The sequence below is a fragment of the Lissotriton helveticus genome, chromosome 2_2 (assembly GCF_964261635.1).
Source record: "Lissotriton helveticus chromosome 2_2, aLisHel1.1, whole genome shotgun sequence".
NCBI classification, from domain to species: domain Eukaryota; kingdom Metazoa; phylum Chordata; class Amphibia; order Caudata; family Salamandridae; genus Lissotriton; species Lissotriton helveticus.
In genome coordinates this window covers 71,847,840-71,865,289 of record NC_136060.1, presented here as the reverse complement: position 1 = coordinate 71,865,289, position 17,450 = coordinate 71,847,840, and the positions used below count along the sequence as shown (strand labels likewise).

Sequence of the window (17,450 nt, the reverse complement as noted above, 5' to 3'; positions counted from 1 at the left end):
TTCGCATACCCATTGCAAACAAAATTAAGAGATTTCGAGTACACAAATCTGGTTATTCTAAACGAAAGAGAAAGGCGGCTCAGCAGGCTTTCGTAGCGTCACAAGAAGGAGCAATCCTGAACTTCACACCCAAGGGAATCCTAAAGATGGGGAATCCTCCAGCCAGAGAACTGCTGGTGCACTAGGTAAGGCACCATATTCGATATGGTATCGATATTAATGTTTCCGGGCAAAGAGCCACCAATTCTTTCTCTGTGTGGGGGCTGTGGGTACGGGGCCCCTGTCATGGCCCTGGCACTGCAGCCATCTTTGCCAGTCCCTCACGTCATGTGTCACAATACCCTACTCCTCCTAAATTTTATTGTTCTGAGACGAATTCGGAAGGGTAAGAGCAGCCGCAGGTACTGGTCATCTAACGCCTTTTCTGGACGTTTTTTAAAACACCTTCCTGACTCAGGAAGGTGTTTGTTTTTTTTTCTTTTTGTTTTTTTCCACATTTAGCGGTCTCCCTTCCCACTGTCCATGTGTCGCTGCAAAGCGTCCCTGCGTGTCTATTTTTGTGGACTGGACTATGAATCTTGAGGAGTGGTGCATTAGAATCCCTGTACCACGTGACCCCCTAGTGAATTCTGAGTGGACGATCATACGGTAGCCTTTCCTGTCTAGGGCCTGTGTTGCTGTGCCTGTTAAGTGCGTTTCTTGTAGTAGGACCAGGGCTGGACTCAATCTCCGTATACTCTGCAATACTAATCCTCGTTTGACCTTGTCCCCCAGGCCCCTCACATTCCATGTCATGAGGCTCAACGGTGTCACCTGCCCTATTATAGAGTCCCCCCTCTCTGCGTCAGCTCGTGTGGTGCGTGCCATAGCGTCTGTGTTTGTAAGTACCAGTGTGTCGTATTGATTGAGTTCTATTGAGTTGCCAGATTGCCGCCATACTATGCGCGTGTGCCATGTAATTCCATTCTTGACCAGTGAAACATTCCATCAAGTGCAAAACCACCCAACCCCCAACACCCCCCCTCCCTGCCCCCCTGCTAAACGGACTTGGAACTGCCCGCCCCCCCAACTCAGCAGAGTGCCTGATCCCAACCCAAAACACAGTACTTGCTCGCTGGGGTGAAGGACTCTCCGGAGTCGGCGGCCCCCCTCCTCGGCCACGGAGGACCTCTGCCCAGTGTCCATGGCGGCACATCAGGTCAGCGTTACTTTTGGCCTAGAAGGCAACATCAGGAAGTCATTGTTCTCCGTTATCTTCCGTTTCTGGTATGTCGTTCAGAGGTGAGTGTAGTTCTGCTTCTCCTCCGGACGACTGGGAGCCCGGACTTGATCCGTTAGTGCGGTGCTTGTTCGGCCTGTTAGAGCGACGAGGTTGGCCTGCTGGTCTCCAACCCTCCAGCCATTCCTGAGTCGCCTCCGGATTGTCGAAAAACCACGTTTTGTTGTCTGCCACTATTCTCAGCTTGGCTGGAAAGAGCATTGAGTAGAGAATCTCTCTTGCCCTAAGTTCTTTTTTCACTTCAAAAAAGGTTCTCCTCCTCCGTGCGACCTCTGCCGTATAGTCCGGAAAGAATGCCAGTATGGAGTTCTGGATTCTAATGGGGGGTGAGTTCCTTGCTGCTTGTAGGATCGCATCCCTGTCCCTGAAATTGAAGAGCCGAGCTATGATTGGCCTTGGGTTAGCGTCTGTTTTCGGGCGTCCCCCGGGGACTCGGTGCGCCCTTTCCACTGTGAAGAAGTCGGAGAGACCCTTAGGCTGGAGGCTTTGTTTGATCAGTTCTTCTACGTATAGGTCCATCGCTCTCGTGTCTTCCGATTCCGGAACCCCTATTATGCGGATGTTATTCCGTCTCGAGCACCCCTCCTGGTCATCCAGCTTGTCACGCAATTCCTTGTTTTCCTTCGAGATCCGTTCCATACTTATTTGCAGTCCTGAAACATCTTCCACCAACGATTTGGTCACTATTTCCATTGTGTTCACTTTTTCCGTCATTTTATGGAAGTCTGCACGTATTAGTGTAATTTCCGCTGAGATCGATCCCACTGTTGCCTGCACCTGGGTGAGGGCCCGCATCACATCGTCCAAGGTCACTTTCTTGCCTCCCGCCGTGTCCGCGGCTTTGCCCGCCTGCATTTTCGCGTCTGGTGGGGAGGAAGTATTTTTATCATAGGCGTATCTTTCAAGACGGGATTGTGCGGCTCCGCCTGTCGGCCCCTTACCGGCCATCCTGGCGGTCACGTCCGTCACGTCCCGCAGAGGCTGCCCGTTGCGGATAATGTCTCCAGTGGTGTTGAGTCTGTCGGGGAGCAACCCCTGTGGAGGCCTTCAGCTCTGTGTAGTGGGTCGGCCAATCACAATGTCCGCTGGTCGACTGAATTTGCCCCCCTTCTTGCTACCAAGCCACTGGTGGGTGTGATCCTTGCCTTCTGCCTCTCCCAGTTAGCCGCCAATTCTCAGTCTACAGAGCGTAATTGTGTCGCCTGACGTTCCGCTGTGTCCCCTTAACCACGTTTTCCCGGTGCGCGGTGTTTGCGGTGATGATAACTGGTGCGAGGCAGCCCCCTGATATCGACCCCGCCGCGTCCCTTCCTGAGCAGCAATGGCGGGCGCCGCCTGCGGTTGTTGCCGTTTCTATGCCGGTGGCACTCTGGTCACAGCAGGAAGGCACCAATGAGTCTGTCTCTGGAGATGCGTGTGCGGCGCTCTTCAAACGCCGTGCGCGGGGGCCCCGTCGTCTGCCATGCACATCGCCCTATAGCAGAGTAGAAGCGTCGAGATGCGTGTACCCACGCCCCGGCGCGGGAGTCTGTGGCACCATTTAATACCGCCGTACCTGATGGGGTGCGGGGCCCCGAGAAGATGGGTCCGTGCTCGGGAGGCAGCACCTATGTTGCGGTGACTGAGTCTGGGTAGGCGCCGGCTTGCCACCACCTTCAATTGCACCCCTGCCCGATGGGTGACCCGGGATCTGTGCCCTCTCTTACCGGGTATTTAATGGTCTGTGCGATGACTTCCGCTGTCTTCCGTCGGTACTATCGGGTCCCATGCAGGCTGGTGCGGGTCTCTCGCTGTCACCCACCCCGGGCTCTTCCGTGCTCCGCGTCCAAGATGGCGGCTCCGGCCCCGGAGGTTGCGGGGTTGTCCGCCTCCGTACGCTGTCTGGGTGCGCTCCCGACAAGCGCCTTAAGTCCGGTGTTAAAGCTGGACCGCAGATTTCCCTGTCGCCTCGAGCTCGTCCTCGGGTGGGCGCTTCCGGTGCTATCTCGCCCTGCTTATAGCACTTCCTGTCCGCTCACCGCGTCAGGCAACTCCCCGGCTTCAAACCTTCTTAGCGGCCCGCGCGGGCTGCACTCTGAACTTCACTTCCCGTCTTCGGATTTATGTTCCGCTTGCCTCTGTTTGTGCCGCCCGGTCCTGGGCGTCGGTACCTTCCCGCAGGAGATTGTTGTGTTACGGATCAGTGGTCGGATCGTCGTGGAGGCCGCTTCAACCGCGGAGCTCGCCTTCTATGCTACCGCCATCATCGGCTGCTAGCCACGCCCCCAGGAAGATGTTTTAATAAAACGTCCACAAAAGGCGTTAGATGACCAGGTAGGGAGCCCCGGAAGCTGGCTCCACCCCGCCCGGACCCCCTGTTCCGGGGCCCCCTACCTACGCTACCTGCCCAGGGCCTCCATGAGCCTAGAGCCGCCCCTGATGAAATGCAGGCTGTCTATAAAAAATGTCTTTATTCACTTTCTTACCAGCCTTAATACAGCAAAATTACCCAACAACAGCATCTGTTCCCCATCCATAACAAACTTCCTCCCCGCAACCACATAGTTGACAAGAGCAACATTCAACATGATTAAATGTACATAGATTGCATTGTGTTGAAGGGAAAGGATACATAAGGTAGCCAAACGCAAACGTGCACGTTATTACAGTAGAAGGAAGAGTACAAACACAGATTTATTGACGCCCACTTTTGCTCGTAATTAATATTTTCTGCACATGGCGCAGAGATTCCTATTTAAATTTTTCAACCATAAACTGTATTTGTCTCGTAAACGTTGCCATGACTCCGCTAAAATGTACTTGTCAATATATAATGTCACATGAAGAAACTACTGAGGCTTTACATTCCACTGACCATTTGTGACGTCCCAAACATGTTCTGATACAATGCAGCATTCCCTGTCTAAGAGATCAAAGTCAGCGGAATGTAAGCTTCGAAAACCCCTGCCTGTGACGTCACAAGCGCTATGGAATGGGCCCAGAGTGCTGTTTGCCTCCAACATTGAAAAGAGTTCAACTCCCTTAGTGGGAAAACAGTGCACTGTTGTCCTTTTGCTTTTTTGGCTGATAACTAAAAACAAACCCGCTTTCACCTATCTCTATATTACCCAAGGAAATGTAATCATATCACATATGCAGCCACTCTGTTTACCCAAAATGATCGTCACATCACTCTGGAACCTAACTTTAGTGATGCTTAGGATCTCCATATAAGAATCCACATACAAAAGGATCCACTTACAAATATACCCCTTGAAATGCAACGGAACATAAGAGATACTAAGGGCCATATGTATCAAAGCCAAATGGGTTCGCAAACGCCGAAATGCGAATTTCGGCGTTTGCGAACCCATTTTAGCTAAATGGTATGTATGACACAATTTGGCTGCAAAATAAGGAATCGCAAAATTTGCCATTCCTTATTTTGCGATTGCATTTAAGGAATCGCATATTTTGCAATTCCTTAAATGCAATGTATCAAGGAAATAAAATTTCCAAAATGCCCATAAGGAATCGCAAATTACCACCAACTTCTAGTCGGTGGTAAGTTGCGAATTCTTTTAAAAAAGCATTTTATTAAAAATCCAAAGGTGCCATGTGATGCTCATACATGCCCTTAGGGCATGTATGTGCGCCATATGCCCACACATGTCATTTTCAGGGGTGCAGCAGGGTTTTCTTGAGACACCCCTGCACCCTTGAAAATATTCTCAATTTGCGATTAGCAAATTGCGAATCGCAAATTGAGAATAATTTCACATTCATTCCTATGGGACTCCTGGCCCATAGAAATAAATGGGAAATTAGGGAATTTTAAGGAATCGCTAAGAAATAGCGAATTTCTTCATACATACCATTTTGCGATTTCTAAATAGCGATTCCTTAAAAATCGCTATTTAGGAATCGCAAAAGGGTATGTTGATACATATGGCCCAAAGTTTTTGGTGATGGTGCTATGAAATGAACGTATCGCTTGACTCTCCTCTTATTATAGTTTCTAATTCGGGTAGACTGTACACCTGGTTGGAGGTCATAAAGCTGCCTCCCTGAAACTCCTTGAATATGAATATTTGTCTACAACTAAATAGGTACACTCACTGGAACTACAGTGCAATTATACTCATTGATAGTGTTGTGATTCTACAATTTTATATATACCACATAATGTGTCTTAAATTTAATGTATATTTCATATTTCCTTTCTACAGGTCTCATATGCAAAGGTTCCAAAGAAGTGTAAGTTATATTTACATTCTAATATTGTTTAAATGCCCAAGGCTCAGGGTGCTTGTAAATGTCTTAACTCTAGTATAGCATGATACTTATTTTTTTTTTTTTAATTTAACTTTGTTTATACCGCAATCTTTCTGGACATACCTATGTCTAGTCACTGCCAGATGCAGAAAAAATGTGGATTAATCATTGAATTTTTCAGTTGAGTGAATATGGCCCAAGGGCATGGGAGCACTTTAGAAATTAGCAAAAGACTCTACAACAAACGCTAATAAACAAAAACAACGTGAATCATAGATGAAATGCTGTAGATACAGCTGATCAACACAAATGCCATCTTTTAGCCGACTTTCAGGGGGCTATTAAGACTTGTTTCCTCCGTGTATGATAAAGTTTATTCCAGAATCCCGGTCCAGGTACAGATCATCTTTGGCCTCCAAGAGATTTCCAATAAACAATAACAACTTAAATCATAGATGAAATGGTGTGGATACAGCTGATTAACACAAAAGTCATCTTTGAAACGACTTTGAGAGGCTATTAAGGCTTGTTTTCTCAATGTATTAAAAGAAAGTTTATTCCAGAATCCCGTTCCAAGTACAGAGAATCTCTGGCCTCCAAGCAATTTCCATTTTATGAAGATAAGGAAAGTACTTCGTGGTCAGTACCTTGAGAGATGTTGCCTGAGATTTGAGGGAGCCATGCCCTGAAAAGCCTCTATAAACCAAGGTCGATAACTTAAAGTTAATCTTGTATTGACAAGCAGTAAGTGAATTGATTGTATTAGATGGAAGACACAATTCATTTTGTGAAGGTGGACTGCACTGAAGTGTTTTGCAAACCCTGGAGGTGCACCACTTAATATTCCACAAGTCCACCACAAAAAGCATCACCAAAGTTCATTTTGAAATGATCTACGACTCCAACTACAATCTTTCAACAGTAAGAGGTGGAAGGATGATCAAGCTTGAACCTACACACCATAGTCAATCAATCAATCAATCAATCAATCAATCAGGGGATTATAAAGCGCACTACTCACCCGTGATGGTCTCAAGGCACTGGGGGCGGGGGGCAGCTCCGGACCAGTCAAAAAACAAGGTCTTGAGGTTCTTCCTGAAGGTGTGCAGAGTTTACGAGCATCTGATGTTCACGGGGAAAGCGCTCCTGGGCTTGGCTGCTATGTAGGAGAAAGCTCTCCTGCCCGTTCTGTTCCTACTGAATCGGGGGATCGTGGCCAGTGCCAGGTCGACGGAACGGAGGTTCCTCTTGGGTACATGGAAGGATACTCTCTTGTTGAGGTATTTGGGTCCGATGTTGTAGAGGGATTTGTAGGCGTGGACGAGGAGTTTGAAGGTGATCCTTTTCTCGACGGGGAGGCAGTGTAGGTCTTGCAGGTGTTGGCTCATGTGTTTGTGGCGTGGTGTTCCTGTTCCGAGGATGAGTCTGGCAGCGGAGTTCTGGATGGTCTGGGGTCTGTGTAGTAGGGTCTTGTTGATTCCGGCGTACAGGGCATTGCTGTAGTCCAGTCTACTGGTAATGGGTGCGTTGATGAAGGTCTTGCTGCAGTCTGGGGGATCCACTTGAAAGTTTTGCAGAGGATGCGCAGGCACTTGAAGCTGGTGGAGACGATGGTGTTGACTGGGCAGTTCATGTAGAGGGAGGAGTCGAGGTTGTTGCTGAGGTTTCGTGCGTGGTCTGTGGGGGTGGGTGGATTCCCGGGGGCGAAGGCCACCTGGTGTTATCCCATGCAGAGTTGCAGGATCCAAGGATGAGGACCTCTGTATTCTCTGAGTTGACTCTATCATGTTGAGAAGTAAGTTATCTATCTGAATCATAGATAAAAAGAAGCATTTTTGGTTTACAAAATGTATTTAGATGCTCAACAGAGTATGAGGAGGAGTGAAAAATACTGGGGACACAGATATGTTCTGCCCTGGGAAAATCACTTCTGTCTTGGATGAGCTTAATTTTAAACTCCCGATGCCAATATGTGGTTTTAAAAAGGTTTAAGATCTCCATCGCAAAGGCATTTGGATGCTAATAGTTAAAGAATTACATTTTAGTGTCTACTGGTGTTTCAATTGGAAAATGGTCATATGTAAACATTAGAGTAAGGGATAAAACGCATTTTCTTCATCTTGTATTGCATGTTCAACCTACTTTTAGTCTTTTCTGACCTTTGGTACGACTTGCGCATTTGCTTTTGTGCTTATGTTTTGAATCGTTTGCTTAGCTTGTATTCAAAATGTGTGTTTCTTTTTTCAAGCACTCTGACATCTATGGTCTAAATGTTTGCTATAACTGACAATATAGAAATAAATAAATAAAATAAACTTTCTTCTTTATCTTTGCTGCCATGCTGGTCCAGCAAACGAAGAGTGTTTATTTAGGCTCTCTCTAGCTATTGATGATTTGTTTAGGAGCGGTGTCACCATTCTTTTCCTTAAGCATGGCAGATGGTATTCCATGGGTCAGTGAGCTGACAATAAGTTTCAGCACTATGGGATCAATACCCTTTACATGGTTCTTGGCAGCTAAGGCTGTAATCAAGTCTTTACACATATAGGTATGATTAAGAGAGCAAAAAAGGCTCAAACAATTTGCCAAAGATCTTTCCAACATGAAGGACATTGGATAGAGCAGTATTAGATTCTTGTAACCCTCACACTAGACAATGTGGGCATGTGAGCCTGTAGTAATGACAGCGAAATAGCTGGCATTTTCTTCCGATCACCATTATCTTTCACAGCTGTCAGTGCAAAGGTGTGTGGGCGATTAGTGTCCTTCTTCTGTGTGATAGGAGAGGCAGTGTCAGTGTCCCAGGTCTCTAGGAAGTCCAAACATTTTTCCAGCTCATCCAGATCCTGATACCCATGAGGGTCAAGTAAACTGTAACTCATTTCTTTCTTTTTTTATCAAAGGCCATAGAGCCAGGAACTTTTTCTTGAAGATGTTAGTTTCTGACAAGACATTCCAGAAATGGAAATCTTCTGCCCCGTGTATTGATTGTTTAGCAGTCTGTAAAATCTGTCTGGTCTGATTCTGGCGCCACAAACACAGGGTAATTGGCCTGGTGGCAGTAGGAGTAACTGCTCTCTGAGTGCGGATTCGATGGGCACACTAGAACGCCAAGGCATAATAAAACTGAATGCTTAATAGGAGTGTGATCCATTGTTTTAGGAGATTTTGCATGTTATCTCCTTCTTCCTTTTTCAGAATACCAAAAATTTGAACTTTTCTCTCCTGTTGTGGTGTTCAAGTTCAATCGTTTTTTACCGAAGGTTCCAGACAGCTGGACCCCAAGCTATGGGACCACAAGGAGTTTCTCTTCCATGTCCAACAATCTGTGTTCTCATGCATCCAGTTTAATTTGAAAGGTTGCAAGGTTGGAATGCATAGCTTTAAATTCCTTATGTGCATCCATAGTTACCTGCTCCACTGCCTGCACTGAAACCATGATTGTTTTCAATTCTATTATGATCGCCTGCAAGGTGGTAGAGGAGGCATCTGAACGAGGTTGCTGCTGCATGGTGGTGATTTGAGCATCCTTAATTCCTTCTTAAACAAGCATTTGCAATGCAATAGGTTTCAAATTAGTGAAACTTTTAGCTATTGGCGTTGCTAATGCAAATTTTTGTTTTGCTTTGTTAACAAATATTCCAGCAGTAGTATAAGTATTAAAAAAAAATCCTGTAAGCATGGAAAGAGTGCAGTACCACAGGCTGTTAATAGGTGCCCCTGTGGAGTTTTAAAGGGACCTCTATTAGTCACATAAAGTACTGCACCTTTAATGTAATTATAAATAGAAAAATTGCAGCTAGGCATACGTTTCCATTTGTTTTTTATTTGAAATTCGATTTTTGCTAGCTTGCATTTTAAAAAGACACCATTTAACTCCTTGAGTGCTGGTGACGGAACCACTCCGTCACCAGCCACGGGTGGGCTGTGCTAATGACGGAGTGGTTCCGTCACGGGCCGGCCTCCGCGCCTGTGTGGCGAGTTCTATTAGGCCGGCGGGGCCGTGACGGAACCACTCTGTCATTAGCACAGCCCACCCGTGGCTGGTGACGGAGTGGTTCCGTCACCAGAATCGCAGCGCCGTGCGGCTCCTCCTCCCCCCCAGCGCCGCGGCGGAATTACCGCCGCGGTCAAGGTGTTAAATAAACAGCAATGGTGCATTATAAAACGCAAGCTAACAAAAATCGTACTTCCAATAAAAATAAATGGAAACGTATGCTGAGCTGCAACCTTTCTCTTTAAAATTGCATCAAGGGTTCAATAACTTATGTGGCTAATAGAAGTCCCTTTACAACTCCACAGGGACACCTAGTAACAGCCTGTGCTACTGCACCCTTTCCTTGCTTCATGGAATATATTTTAGTACTTATGCTACTGTTGGTATATTTTTTAACCAAACAAATAAAATAACAAACATTAGCATTTGCAATTCTAATAGCTCAAAGTTTCACTAATTTATCTTGCAAACACAATCTGCAGAACGTTGAAAAGACGTGCTTGAAATTGGGTATCTGTGTTGACTGGGTGCGGTCGCCTGTTTTCCTGTCAAGGTCTTTCCTAAGATCTCCCATATGAGTTATCTCTTGAAGAGGCAGGAGGAAATGTGGTAGATTGAATCTAAAAGTGCATTCCCTTTTATACACTCCACAAACTGTACATATTTTTAGAATGGAAAAACAATTACAAATCGTTACATTGGCAAGAAAATTGTTTTTAGTACCTATCCAATTAGATGTTCCTACAGAACAAAATTAAGTGGCATGACTGAAAGAGCAGCGCAAATAGATTGAATCACGACTGATCCAGTATCAGTTTGAAAAATCCAAAATCTATTTTGGAGAGACATTTCTTAGACGTTGGATTCTCAGGATGTTTGGGACAGAACAGGAGTCCTTTCAGAGGTGCAAATAAAGCAAGTGGAGGAGGTTAAGACTGGGGGGGGTCTGCACAACATCAAGTTCTTCAGCAAATACGAATGTGATCTCAGTGATAAACAAACCAATAACCAGGGCCACTGGAATTATGTGGCAGGCGAGGGCCAAATTAAGTGGCAGGGTCGAATAACTTATGCAATCAGAAAAGACAAATTATGTGGCACATTTCATAATAGTATTACTTCATTATTTTTACACTTGCTAACACTGTTAGGTCAATAGAAATGATTTAACACCTATATATAGCAATAAGCAACAAAACGGTGACCAGTGAACCTTTGTAAAGTCTGTTCCACTGCGCAGTAGCATATGGTGCTGTGTTATTAGTAATTTTGAACGGTTGAACTAGAGACAATTTTTCTTGTTGTTGAAATCTGCAGAATATACAGCAGATGATGGGTTGTGTGGCAAATGCGGCAAATTCAAAATTATGTGAAAAATGCCATGGCCAAACAATCTCATAATTCCAGTGGCCCTGCCGATAACCTGTTACCACCCCCAAAGCACTAGTGATAAATGCACACGCCGAAGTGCACAAGCCTGTAGTGACAATCCCTGTGATTGCAAGAATGTTTGTTTATAAACAGGTGTGTGTGTGTGTAAATAGCTTCATGAAATACTCTGTATAGCCGTACAAAATAAACATGACACACGCATATCTTTAAGTACACGTTATTGCAGTTATAAATATGGCCATTGTCAATGGGAAGAACACCCCCTAGACACTGCACACTGAGGAATACAGTGCACCAGTCAACCCTTCAACATCATAACTGCAGAGAAGCAAAACATGCACATGACCTGTCTTCATGCAGCACCATCGCACTTGCATCACTCGTCTTGTTTGCTTCCTTGCTGAGCAGCTTTATCAGTAATGCATAATAAGCAAAGATGTACTCTGCCATATAGTAAGCACATGTACAAAATACCACGTAAAACCAATGGAAAATAGCACACATAGGCGCCAAACAATAACCCATGCTATGGACAGGTGCAATGACCAGGAACATTAATAGGCATTGCTATGTACTTGTTCCTTATATCAGCGATGGTGTCCTGCCAATATATAACAATCCTGCAGTCCCTTCATGCACAGCATGAGACAGCATAAGCCCCAAAATCTCTCCAATTTGGAACCGATCTGTGACAATGTTACATGTGTTTGGTCTTGGCCTGTACTTCGACAAGCAGGGCTACTTAATACAGAATTGAGGTAGTATGTTTCCTGAATTGTGTGTGGCAGCTGACCTCCCGCCTGCCTGAGTACCAAAAGCTTTACCTGCCAATGCAAAATGTTACATGGTCAGCGACTAGCTGCCGCCTCCCCCCCAATCCGGCACCCAATACCCAGGAACGTGGACACGAGACGTCTTTACTTTTTGGAAGGCGGGCGCTAGTCGCCCGGCCGTATTTATTAAAGTATGAAATTAAAAAAGGTTTTTAATTGCATAATCAACAATTTATACAAAAATTCAGCAGGACATTTAGGTACATAATTCTTAGCAACAAGTTTGAGAGCCTGACTTTAACAAAACTCTAATACATGTTGTTTCCTAACTTAGACTAAACATCCTCATCTAGAATTTTTGTACATTTCTGGCCATATGGCAGGGTCACTACCGGTGTCAGGTCCTACAAGCTGCGCCTCCCCTCTGGATGTGCGCATGCGCAGTGTTACCCCGGGAATTGCCCGGTCTACGCCCTGAACTCCATTTACCCACTAAAGGAGGGCCCTTACTCTGCGCCGGTGGCGTCATGAGTCCACGCGCGCGGGGTGGCTACCAGCCTAAGGAAAGCGTGAACTACTCCTACCCGCGCTCCTTTGCTTTGCAGCATCCATTACCTTGCCCCTGGAGTTCTGGGAGTGGCCCGCAGGCCCCTCCCCCTGGGCGGGAACCTCCATAGGATGATGCCCGCCCCCTCAGACCTCAAATATGTGCTCACCGATAATGACCTTACCGCATGCCCCATACCTAATAAATACGACGACCTAAGGGAAAAAATTCTAAAGAACAGCTACACTGGCTAATAAATAACAGTATCAACGTATAGCTACAAAGGGAAAAAAGGCCTAAAGACACTTAGCATCAAATACAATTCACTTCACACATGACTTGCTAAAAGGGGAAAATATTCCTAGACAAAAGCATCAACAAAATATACCAACAGTTCCTTCTCTATTACCCTGTGAGACCCGTTGACCGTACCTTCAAAACTTACCATTCAACCAGACATAAGAACTGCTACAAAACTTTTTGTTCCAAGGGATGGTGGGTGGGAAAACAAAGCAGCCCCGAGCGCGGGGCACACCGTTACGGCGAGGGAGCGTCCAGGGACAAGGGGGTCTCCTGGGCGCTCCCTATCTCTTTATTCCCGAGGGGCCAGGTGGCCCCTCCCATAGCCCGCCCCCCCTGACCCGGACCCACTTCCCAGGATCCGGGTCAGGGAGGCCGCCAGCCAATCGGCGGTGGGCCGCGCCCCCCAGGGCACGCCCCCACCGCCGAATGGCGACAAGGGAGACAGTGGGGGCGACGGTCGCCGCGCCGCCATGCGTGCGGGGGGGCCGAGGGCCCCCCCTTTTCACATGGTCAGCGACTAGCTGCCGCCTCCCCCCCAATCCGGCACCCAATACCCAGGAACGTGGACACGAGACGTCTTTACTTTTTGGAAGGCGGGCGCTAGTCGCCCGGCCGTATTTATTAAAGTATGAAATTAAAAAAGGTTTTTAATTGCATAATCAACAATTTATACAAAAATTCAGCAGGACATTTAGGTACATAATTCTTAGCAACAAGTTTGAGAGCCTGACTTTAACAAAACTCTAATACATGTTGTTTCCTAACTTAGACTAAACATCCTCATCTAGAATTTTTGTACATTTCTGGCCATATGGCAGGGTCACTACCGGTGTCAGGTCCTACAAGCTGCGCCTCCCCTCTGGATGTGCGCATGCGCAGTGTTACCCCGGGAATTGCCCGGTCTACGCCCTGAACTCCATTTACCCACTAAAGGAGGGCCCTTACTCTGCGCCGGTGGCGTCATGAGTCCACGCGCGCGGGGTGGCTACCAGCCTAAGGAAAGCGTGAACTACTCCTACCCGCGCTCCTTTGCTTTGCAGCATCCATTACCTTGCCCCTGGAGTTCTGGGAGTGGCCCGCAGGCCCCTCCCCCTGGGCGGGAACCTCCATAGGATGATGCCCGCCCCCTCAGACCTCAAATATGTGCTCACCGATAATGACCTTACCGCCACAGGCCAGCATTGTTAACCGACGATCTGGCCTCCCCCTGCCTAGACCTACCCTAGAAAGTTCTCACTCTAGCAAAACCTTCCAACCAGGCCCAGACCACAGGCCCCTTCCTTCCTCCGTCAAATGGACTCCCCTTACCAGGTAGGACAAATACACCCATGTTGGATCATCTGGAACCGAGGGGGGCTTGAAATAATTTGTCCCACTGTGTGTTGATCCTCTTTATCGAGTGATTCAACGCCCTGACCGGGTCCTTGCCACCACGGGATCAGTTGAGACCCTACCACTGTGCCACCCGGGCAAGTCCTGAAGACCCACCCACAGTGGAGATGAACCCATCAATGAGTATTCGCCTCCCCAGTTTGGCCAATCCAGTCCCCCCTAGGTGAAGTATCACCACTGACAGGGGGTCGGGCTGCTGAGCTAAAAGTCCCTGAAAGCAGTTCCTGAACTGACCATGGCACAGACCCTCAAACCAACTCTTCCCTGTCCTGCGTCCGGCCCGTTGTTTGTGCTGGCACATTTTAGCTCCTCAACTTCTGGTGAGGAGTTCCTCCCCTGCGTGGCAGGTTTGAGAAACTGCAAGAACCAGAAAAAGACCAAGAAAACCTGGGTAACCATTCCCACTTCCACCTTAGGGAATGGGTAACACTTACACCTGCCAGCAATACTTGGGCCCTTGGTGTCCTCTTTCTCGACGTATGCTTTCCTTTTGACGTCCACCCACTGATGATGTTGCGGTGTGGAGCACTCCTCAGATATCCGCCCTGGACCCAGCCGTGACTGACGGAAGCATCCCTTGAGCTGTCCACCTGTTGCAGCTGTTGTGATGTGGAGCACTCCAGATGTCCACCATGGACCCGGCCATACATAAATGAAAAAGATAAACACAAACCATTAGTGTTTCTGGCGATAACTGCTGTACACGTGCTAGTCTTACATTGCCATCACTTGCTAAGCTTTAGATAAGAGTAGCGCCAGCTGCATACTCATTGACACTTCCGACTGTAAGTGTTAAGCATAGCCTCAGTTTGTGTCCCATGTAGTGTGACTGAATTAGTGTTACGGAGAGTGCCCTGTAGAAAGACCTTTATTAGGAATAATCTCCCGTGCGCAGTACAGTGATCAAGTGGCAGTGCCACAATATCCCGTATGCAGTACAGTGACCCAATGGCTATGCCATGGCACATGTATGGCTACTAAAAAAAATTCCGCTGTAGACCAGGACATCACCTCCTATTCCTTATTTTCCACCCACGCCTTTAGGCCATAGGGTCTATGTTAGAAAAGGCCAGACTTTTTTGCCAGTGCAGCATCTAGGGCTAACAGGGTTAGCACAGCCCTAACTATGCCAGGCTGGAAGCTGACCCAAAGGGGCTTTTACGCTCGCCACCTTGGCCTCTGGTCAATATCATCCACGGCAACCGTACATGATCCCACACATCTCCAGAACTATGTGATGTCGCCACTAGGTTCTTGGGCACTTTTTGGTGTGACATCAGGGTGTGTACCATTATCCGGACCCCGAGTAGTTTTTCTACAGGCTCCAGGCCCTGTCTCTATGCCATTCGTGGTTCCCCCACCATATTTTTCAATATATGGCTTTGGTACACCCCTAGAGCTCAACGTATATGGTGCTAAATTACTGTGTGCCATATAGGTTTTCACACTGTAATTATTCGCCTCAAATCTCATTATAGGCTCACGTATATTGTGCCAACTTACTTGTGTGTTAAATAAGTTTACTGACTGCAATTTCTTGCTTCTAGCCTCGGAAAGCAACTAAAGGGGTGTGTTTAGAAAAATTACATATATTTGCTGTTATACTCCTGTTCTTCCTTCATTTACTCATTCATGATATTAAAGACTGGTAAAACAAGCTGTTCTATATTCCCTCAAGACTTAACCTGAAAGCTGCACGCAATACAGCTAACCCTAGGATAGCTTACTAATGATGTTGACTTTAACCTATCATCCCTGAAAGGTCGTTTGGACAGGTGCCATGTTTGGACTGGTGCAACTTCCCCCCTAGAATAGTGAACAGCACCTCACATGGTAATTACCTCCCCAATGAAATCGGTCCATTGTTTGGCTTACTGTTTTGGCTTGGAAAGGGAAGTGGGACCTGGGAAATTGGCTCTCTCAGTCTCGTCAAGCCCTACCCCTAGATGTCGTTAATCCCCAGGATGACCCCGGGCGAAGGTGGTATACCCTATTCGTGAATGGTTCCATGACTGTTCTAACTATCACCTACCTGATACCAATGATAGTCGTTCTAGAGTGTCAGAATTCGACTTATGTCAATGGCTGTCCCTTGCGTGAGAGACATAAGCAGCAACCATGGCTCAGATAAAGTATTGCAAGTGCTTAGAGGACATCAATATAGCAGCCCAGGAAAGTCAACATCCATCCTATTCTCCAGGTGAGATTTAATGTCCCATGTAGCGTCAGCTCTGATTTTGACAATGAGTTTTCCAAAACTGAATTCTGAAGCAGCATTTTCCACTGTTTCTGACAATACTATGCACTCTGCGAAAACAATTTGCCCCTGGTTGGCAAAAAGCCATTAATAATCAATTTAAAGGCAATGAATTGCCGTTTACATCACCACTCCTTAAACAAATGCTCTTTTTAGGTTAAGCCTATATGCAACAGCTAATGCAGTTACTAGGCAGCATTTTATTTAACTCTACATGTAAATCGAATGCAGGATTTCATACCACACTCCCCGGGGTGATGTATATGGAGTTTTACCCAGATGGCAGAAGAGTTAATCACAACTTGAATTTTTACAGACCTATTGCTTTCTGAAGTTCGAGCTCACCTTCTTGTCGGGCTCCCCCCTGCCAACCCGGGCACCAACAATGTGAATTGAAGACCTATACGATGCCTCAGACCAGGGGTGCATCGGTAATTAGGAAGCTATTAACCTCTCTCTATAGGCCCCACATCAACATACTCATGCCGCAGAAGACTCACATGGACAATGGAATAAGCCACCCCGTGGCGGGAACCTATGCACCCAACTGCAATAGTGTAAAGACCGGTGTGTACAAATGATTTGGAACAGAGATGCGAATTAATATCGTACCCATCCAATAGGAGGCCTAGAGTGTCTGCCTTATTTCTCACACCCAGGTGGACAGAACCTAAACATTCTAACGGCAACCATAGCCCCTTGTTAGCTGTAGATCATATAAACAGTAGGCAAATCATTACGGTACAACAACAAATGTAGGTTTAGTTAGATCATTTTAGCTAGTGGCCCGTTTACTAGGGTACAGGTGAAAGGAAGAGGCCACAGTATTCTAGAAATGTTCTAACGCACGCATAGGGAAAAACCTGTTAACTGTACAAAGCAGATTAAAAAACATCTCTAATTATATATATCAGCGGCATGGAAAGCACAATCAAGGTACTTAAGTCAGGTGATGTCGATAGCTGGCACCTCTGCACTGAACATTGACAGCATCATGTGCAAGCGCAGCTGCTCATGCTAGGATTGGCTGGGAAATTGGCCACCCCCCAATCCTGGGCCACAATGGTACCTTCCATCATGGAGGAGTGCCGGCCCACACATAAGGACATGACAAAGTAAACTTGCAAAATAGACCTTATTTTAAATATGCTGGGTTGCATTTTTACATATTTTGCAACCACGTTGCTTAAATATGGAATTTCCTACGCTTCCGAATGCCCTAAAGTTCGGCTGCCCTGTTCCTCGGAGCAATAAAA

The 17,450-nt window shown here is 46.6% G+C and overlaps 1 protein-coding gene across 2 annotated transcripts in view; it reads left to right on the top strand.

Moving 5' to 3' along the window:
- LOC144821270 (uncharacterized) overlaps window positions 1-17,450 on the top strand; it is a 715,860-nt gene that overhangs the window by 522,250 nt on the left and 176,160 nt on the right. For both annotated transcript variants that reach the window (XM_078678101.1, XM_078678100.1), the window contains one exon: window positions 5,488-5,515. In XM_078678101.1, coding sequence (XP_078534227.1) covers window positions 5,488-5,515 — 28 coding nt within the window. The remainder of the gene's footprint in view (window positions 1-5,487; window positions 5,516-17,450) is intronic.